Genomic DNA, 8,295 nt, shown 5'->3' with positions numbered 1-8,295 from the left:
CACTGGGCCGTATCATGTCCACCATATTTTTGAACTTATATTATTTAGTCGCTAATGATGAGCGTGAGTGCGGTTTGGCGCCTGTCCGGCCTTCGTTTCAGCGAGTCGCTCCCGGCGCATTTTGGTCTTACAAAAGTCTTGCTTAAGCACGCAATCTGTGGGTGTTTGTTGAGCTCACGTCTTCATCTTGTGTACTACTTAATAACTTTGTGCCCCCACTTTGCATTGATCACTTACAACAGTGCTCATCTTGTGTACTTAATATTTATTGCTGAGGTTTTTACAGTTCAATCAGTCTGAAAAATAGAGACTATGCTGTCAATCTAAATATGAAGCGGGTAAAAAAATCGTGTGGGTATGTATGAGGCACTTCCTGTTGCAATATCAGATTCTTAATTGTAGTCAAAGAAAAAGCTTTGTCAATCAATGAACTATGCCGCCCAAGTGCATGGGTTCATCAGGTGTCTAGTGAGGTGTATCTTATCTCTATGACTCGATGTTATCTCCATTAACCCACGTTCCATTAGTTTAGAATCGATCAACTAGTCCATCAGGTTAAGCTAAACCTCATTTTGGATTTTGCCGCTAATAAACAATCCACTGACGGTGGCCCCAAATATCTTTACTGTCTCCTCCCGTTTTCCTATATAAACCCTTCCCCACGCCGTGCCACGAGAGAACAGTCTCCCATAGTCCCACTGCACCACCACCACCAACGCGTTTTACGACGCGCCTCTGCGTTACAGGCTTACAGCTCGACAAGATGAGCGTCGAACAGTTGCATGCAAGGAGGCTGCTGTCGCACGCCGCCGCCGCGGCTGCCCCGTCGGCGGGACCGACGGCGGTGCAGGTGGAGGTGTCTGCAGCGCACACGCACGCGCACGCAGCAGCGCCCTTCAGCTCGCTGAACACGACGGTGATCACGGTGCTGTCGCTACTCCTGTGCGGCCTGGTGGTCGTACTCGTGGTGCACGCGGTCGTCCGGTGCGCGTTCCGCGTCACGCGCCGCGTGTGCTACGGCCAGGACGAGGAGCCCCCCGGCGGCGGTGGCGGGGATGCGTCGGCGGCGGCCTCCTCCTCCTGCCAGGCCGGGCCCAGGAGGAAGCGCGGGCCGCGAACCGGGCTGCCCCCGTGGATAGTCTACTCCCGCGAAGTGGAGCTCACCGGGTGTGGCGCGGCGGAATGCGCCATCTGCCTCACGGAATTCCTGCAGGGTGACCGCGTGCGCGCGCTGCCGCACTGCAACCACGGCTTCCACATGCGGTGCATCGACCGCTGGCTCGCCGCGCGGCAGACGTGCCCCACGTGCAGGCGGGCGCCGTTCGCCGCTAAACCCTCCCCCTCCCTGCCGGACAGCGCGGAGGCGCCGGAGGTCCGGCAGCTTCAGGTGCACGTTGAAGCCGGGGCCCGGCAGCGGCCCGAGACTAAATAGCGTGAAACTATGAAGATTTAACTGTAATAGTCACAGTGCTTGTGAACAGTGGAAATTTCTTGTTTCTTGACGTTCTCTCACCTGTGATACTGCGGTCATGATCGCTTTTTTTGTACAAGACTGTAGAAGTGGCCCGTTCTGATGGTATGAGCTAAGAGTGGTACCTTCAATTGCAAATATATGTTGCAAATATAAGTACTAGCATAAGTATTACACATAAGTTTATTGCAAATTAGCACTTCCATAGCTGCATCACTTAGTCTTGGTTTTTTTTTAGGTGAATCACTCAGTGGGTTTTACAGTTACGTCTTGGAACCGGGAGCTCGGAACTCGGAAGTGAGGTCCAACGCGTTCTGTTCTTCAAAGAACTTCTGCCCATCAAGCATGAAGCGGCCCACTGCGAACATTCAGCCCATGAACTACTACTACACGTTCACCAATTGAACCCAAAATTTCCTTAAAAAAAAAGAAAACAATTGAACCCAAAAATCCCCTCCCCTCAAAAAAAAAAAAACCAATTGAACCAAAAAGAAACTCCTCTAATAAGAACTTACAACAACTTTTTTTTGGAAAAAGCGCTAAAAATGTATTCACATTAAGAATTATTGTACGCAGTATGAACTCTTTTATATGTCGATTATTGACGAGATTAGTTATTAGCTCAGCGACCATTTAATGATATGAAAAGAAGAACAAAGCAGTTGTGGTACAATATTGGTGATCTGCAAGCTATATATGATGAGGGCCGATTAGCCTCTGCGAATCAACATGTAGATGACTCACCTTTATCGGCGGCGAGATTGTCGGTAGGCCTCTCAACCAACAGGCAAAGATACTGTTGACTAGGGTTTTCAATTTTGATATTAAATTTTTTTTACCACCCCTAAAATTACCGAAATTCGGTGAATTTTTTTAAGGACTCACACACGAAGTATTTTTTTTTTTCTAAAAAATAGATCTAAATGAATGTTAGCATGATTTATCACTACACATCTATTGAGTAGAATATGCACCATAAACAATAGAAAATATGAGTCTAGAGTTATATAGCACATGAATTAGTGTGTTGCAAAATTTTGGATTTTCTTTCGGCCACCATCGAAATTACCGAAATTCATGGCCTGGCTATTGTTGTTGTTGTGTCTCGCACACACTCACGTGAGAAGGAGGAGGGTCGCACACGGGAAAGGAGGCACCATCACAGCCGACGGAGGGCTCCAGGCCACCCCATCACTTGAGCAAAGATGATGTTTTGCTTTGTACCAATATTTCGTTACTCAATTCACACAGCCACTTTAGTTTGCGGAAAGTTGGCACCGGAGGCAACGCTCTATCCAGATCCACAGACGTAGTGTTACATATATGTGATTGCATTTTGCTACCAAAAAGCCTTAATATAAAAAAAATCCCTATTAAAAAATTCCCGTTTCCACAATTTGTAATTCCATGAGTTTTTTGTATTAAAAATAGAGAAATGGATGTGAGGGAATTTGCTTGTCGGCAAGAAGAAAGCCGTCAGGCCAATCAGCCAGCAATTTTTTTTGGCAAGCCTATCAGCTAGTAGGCTTGCCAAAAGCCGGTGGTAAAAGCAACACCTATTTTTACAATTACTAGAAACTTGCGCCATGTTCGTTTGACTTATAATCCGTATTTTTTCAGCCAACGAACAATATTTTTCTTTCATAATAAATCAGCCAACAGTACTTTCAGTCATGACTTATCAGCCAAGCGAACAGGACATCGACAGTTATGCAGTGTCCGGGTTCACATCAGCCTTGTTGTAGACCCCTAAGCTGGATGGAGCGCCCGCATAGGGCTCGTTTGGACGTGAGAAACAGTTTCGTTTCTGACGTGAATCACTAGAAATGTCTCCAATTTTTTTTTTGCCTTAATTCTTCAGCAAATTTGGAAACAAGTAAAGGTTAGTTTCACATAAAAACATTTCAGTTTCTTGAATTGAACATCAGTAATCAGACACGGACGCATTCAAATTTATCCCCGTTTCCACAATTTGTAATTCCATGAGTTTTCTGTATTAAAAATAGAGAAATGGATGTGAGGGAATTTGCTTGTCGGCAAGAAGAAAACCGTCAGGCCAATCAGCCAGCAATTTTTTTTTGGCAGGCCTATCGGATACGGCTAGTAGGCTTGCCAAAAGCCGACGGTAAAAGCAACACCTATTTTTATAATTTTTTGTATTGATAAATAGTTATTTTATTTTTAAAACCGTAAATGTTGAACCACTCGATCTGTCAGTTGAGCACTTGAGAGACAGAAACGTCCATCCGAACGAATCCGAAGGGTCATAGACTTCCACCACCTCAGAATGGTGATGCGGCCACCGTTTCATGAAAAAGTCAGACTTACATACAATTGTTTTACTCGTAATACCATGTGCTATCTTCCATTGTTTGCTTGCAATTGCAAACCATCTTCTCGGTGCAGAGCTTTGCTTTGTTTAGCGCTGTTCATCGCAATAAACCGCTGAAATAATGCGGAAGCGTGAAGCACGCTTTTGACTCGGACCGTTGGAAACTTCTCCCCGCCCGTCCAGAATGGGAGCTGCCGGCTGGGCCGTCGCCCGTCGGCGAAATGAATTATTTCCCCGCGTAGTGGCTTCTCCCCGGGCCTTCCACTACCGGAAGCATCACAGCGACGCGTGTGCCCTGTGCCGCAGCGCGTGTGGTCGACGGAGTTGCAGGACGCCAATAATGCAGCCACCATGCTGGTGACGCGTCAGGCGTATTTGCGTATCGCCTTATCATGCGGTCGAGTGCTGAAAGCACCGACGATATTCACCCCGGCTCGGCTCGGTTCACCGGTGCACGTTGCTGTTCCGGCGTCAGAGGAAGGAAAGGAACCCGATGGAGGAATCGCGTCAGATCTCCCGGAAAGAACGTGCGAATTATTGCCACCTTGAGGAGCTGGAAAAAGTCAATGATTGGACTTGTTAACTCCGGGTAGTTTGGTTTCGCGCTTTTGCGGTTCCTAACGAGACTGATTCGGCGGTGGTGCGGGCAGTTTCGGCAACAGATAATGACCCCGTTCGCTTCGCTGAAAAAACAAACTGAAACATTGTTCCGGTTGAAAAAACAAGCTGAAAAAGACAGATTATAAAAGAAGTGAACATGACCAATATCGCCGTCGATCCCACGAGTCTCAAACTATCGCGTTTGATAAGTACCAAGGCTCCAATTGCTGCGCTCGTTGTTGCGCTCGCGAGTCATGAGGCATGAAACGGTTTTCCACTCGGTAGTAGGTTTATCTTGAGGGTAAAATTGACGTCGTAGCTTACCTCGTAGCTAGTCGTTTTTAGGACATTGACATCAGACATGGGTGCTGGAAATCGCGATCATCTGATGAGGATTTGTTTGGAGGTGAGCAATGGTCGACGTTGAACTTGCCTGTCTCGTGGCCTCTGCATGCTGACTCGGCTCTGCTGTGAAAGATCTTTGAGCTCAGATCGCACTTGGTAATAAAGGGTGAAAAATGTTATCTAGAAAATGGAGCGTGATACACGGGTTCCTCCATAAACCTTCGAAAATATCGCATGTGAATCTGCTAGAGAAACGATAGTGCGATCTTGCACCGGTGGAGGAACAAGTACTTGTTACGCTTACGCCCCGACTACTCGTACTGGAGTGCATCGGCATGGAGTCGAAAGCGAATAACAGTGCGTGGGAGAACGTAACTCATTCACGCCCCGGCGTCGCTCAGCCGGGTGGCTCGCCCATCTCCCACCCCCGAGCTTCCCCGCAACCCTAGCGCCGCCGCCGCCGCCGCCGGAGCCAGTGACGGAGCATGGGTCAAAATTAAGGGGGGCTAACCCTATTTAGTACCCAGGTACTACTGAGTTATTTGGTACCAGCGTCCTATAGGCGCTGGTGCATCCTACGTCGGGACTGAGCGTGCCCATGCACCTGGGCCGCTGCAGCCCAGCCCGGACTAGAAATCAAGGTCCGAGGAACACATCCAAACGAAAACACGACCGTCGACCGTCGGCGGCTGGCCGGTGTTCCAGCGCGACGGTCCTATGGAGGAGCTGAGCAGGACGGGGAAGAAGGCAGAGGGGGAAAAAAAGAAGAGCAGAGCAGGAGAGAGGAGAGGGCAGCGGGAGAGAAGGAGAGGAGGGAGTTCAGCAGGACGGTGCGCCGGCGGCGGCCTCGAGCGCGAGCTGGCGGAGGCGCAGGCCGGCGCGGCGTACGGCGTCTCCCTGCCGTTCGTGCGCAGCAGCGAGTGAAAAACGGCGGGGCAGAGCAGGAAGCAGGCACGGCGGTGGCGGCGTTCCTCGGCTCCGGCGCGGGGGAGCTGAGGGCAGCTCAGCGGGCGCGGCTCCGGCGCGGCGAAGGCAGGGGCGCCGTGCTCCCTTGCAGGCCTTGGCGGCGGCGGCTCCGAGCTCCGAGCTTGGTGGAGTGCTCGTCGACGCCACCCATGGCCGGCCTTTTATAGGCGGGCGGCAAGGCGGTGGCGCCCAAAATATCTCCGGCCATGGAGATGGCGTTCGTACGGCCGCGGCTTCGTGTCGACGAATTTCTCGGAGGGGTAAGGTCGTCGCGGAAGGAGACAAGGCAGAGAGGCGGTTCGCGGAGAAATATCTCCGGCAGCCATGGGAGCATTCTTCACGTGCTCGCGATGAAGGCCGCGGCGTTCGCGGTAACGCGGCGGCGATACGGTGCCCAGGGCTGTTGCCCGCGACGGACGGGGCTGGGCCGAGGGCAGCGTTGGGCTGGCCCGTTCGTGAAGTGAGGGAGGGGGTACACGTACACAGTAGAGGTTTTCCATTTTCTGTTCTTTTGTAAATTACAAAATGATAGATGATGTATATGTACGCCTATACCAAATGTAACCATGCATGTATATGTATTATATATACCTATAGGTAGGCAAGTATGGCTACAAAATAACTTATTCTGTAGCCACTTTGAGTTACGATAATTACTATGTTAATTTATGATATTATAATAACTTCTTGCTAAGTGGTTTACTAGGTAAATATCCGTTAAATAGTACCAGGTATTAAATAGCTATTCATTACCCGAGCCCATCCCCACGCCCGCTCGGCCAGCTAAGCGATGGCCGTCGATTTTTTTTCTTCCGTGGGTGTTGCCACTTGCGGGTGTTTCTAGCCGTTTTTTTTTCTTTGTGTGTTTCTGGACGAATTTTTTTGTCGTTTTTTTTGTTCTTTTCTACCTGGACAGAATTCGGTTATGTGGCCATTTTTTCCGCTAAACCTCCAGGGATGCATATATTTGGCTGTTTTTTTTCTTTGTACACCAGGTTTCTTGTGATGAATTACTTGTCAACAATAATAATTTATTTGTAGCTATTATTCAAACCACAAATATTTTAACCATATCCTCATATCTTTATATGACATGATACCAAATATTTGTTTTCAAGAAAAATATTATTTGACAACAATCTTACTAGAATTGTGAATCGGTCCCGGGAGACGATGTTCTCATAATATTTTACAATCGTACGTGATGCTAATCACAAATAGTACCACCATTTGGTTCGTTATCATAGTTACAAAGATGATGCACAAACATTCATCTGTTTTTGAAGAACTGCAATGATGATGCACAGACATCTATGTGTTTCCTTCTGACGAACTGAAATCTGCATCATTGAGGGCTTTGGATGTCATTTGTAGTTTGCAGCAATGCACCACACCTTCATTTGCATAGCACCCAGACCCGACTTGTTAACACATCCATTAAGTACACACACAGGCATTATGATAGTTGCTTCTTAAAAACCTGCAATATAAGATATATGTATAAAATTCATTTAGTAATTGATTGCTTGACTCAGACAAAATCAATAGTAGTCAATAAAAGCTAAAAAACATTAGATTTTATTTCTTTAATTTTTTCCCATTGCTAATTTGATCTGCTTGTGCTGAAAAACTAGGGAACCATAAAAACCTCAAATATTTGCGGCCAAACTAGCCTTGTCACAGATATTGTCATTTGAGACATTGTTTCCTTTTCCTCACTAAACAACTCACCACCAATTATTATTATCGTTTCATTGGCTACCCAAGTGAGTACTATTAGTTCAAGTAAGCTGCCTTTATTTATTAGCCAAAAAAAAATTCTAGACATGCACTGTATGGTATGCATATGCACCATGCTGAATTGTTGGAAAGAAGACACCTATCTTGGATCAGAGTTCCAGATATTATAAGACTTATACTGCAGTGACAAATCAAATACTACTACTCCTAGTGTTACTAATGGTTCTAGCTTCTTACCTTTCAGTCTTGGTAAGCAAAAGATGAACTAATGGCTCTCTCACTTCCTAGTGCTGCTGGGACCATGGTACTTCTTAGTCATTGTCATGCAGAGACAACACAAAATAGCAAGTTAAGTTGTTACCCTTTCTTAATGGTGAATCTAGTGATGCAGACAAGCGGGAGAAAGTGCTCTAATTCCCATATTCCAAGTTTTCATTGAAAAGTGTCATAAGAAGATTTGGATCATCGTGTATGTAAACGACTGCTAACCTACATAATTTGTCATAGCAAAATTAAAGAGTATCACAGATAGCACAAAGGCTTATGAATCTACGAGTATGATGAATGCAGAAAATTAGTAAAGATGCAAAGAGAGTGCTAACTTAAAATGGAATAGTTTCACTTGATCAAACTTTAGGGTGTGACTAAACTCTGAAGTGTGCACTCCAAAGCAACATGGAATGCTTTGCCACCCATCGAGCAAACAAAATATCATGCTGAACAGGAAATGGTAAGAAACGGAAGTTTACCATTAGGAAACTACTTCTCCTAGAATGCCTTCCTGACTATTTTGGTTGAGACGGTCCTACCATGCAAGGTTTTTTTGGCAGTTTTTTACGTT

The 8,295-nt window shown here is 46.8% G+C and overlaps 1 protein-coding gene across 1 annotated transcript; it reads left to right on the top strand.

The window, feature by feature from the left end:
• The first annotated feature begins 698 nt into the window (after nucleotides 1-698).
• Nucleotides 699-1,507, top strand: LOC136531133 (RING-H2 finger protein ATL79-like). Its single transcript, XM_066523843.1, has one exon. It carries the CDS (start codon nucleotides 764-766, stop codon nucleotides 1,430-1,432), a length of 669 nt encoding a protein of 222 aa, XP_066379940.1. The 5' UTR covers nucleotides 699-763; the 3' UTR covers nucleotides 1,433-1,507.
• Nucleotides 1,508-8,295: the final 6,788 nt, after the last annotated feature.

This window comes from Miscanthus floridulus, unplaced genomic scaffold, assembly GCF_019320115.1.
Source record: "Miscanthus floridulus cultivar M001 unplaced genomic scaffold, ASM1932011v1 fs_286_1_2, whole genome shotgun sequence".
Lineage (NCBI taxonomy): Eukaryota > Viridiplantae > Streptophyta > Magnoliopsida > Poales > Poaceae > Miscanthus > Miscanthus floridulus.
The sequence above is the reverse complement of the archived record's forward strand: the minus strand, read 5'-3'. Positions and strand labels throughout refer to the sequence as shown.

Bases quoted from the DNA above. Each gene is read 5' to 3' on its own strand.
- LOC136531133 (XM_066523843.1), top strand. From the start codon at position 764: ATGAGCGTCGAACAGTTGCATGCAAGGAGGCTGCTGTCGCACGCCGCC.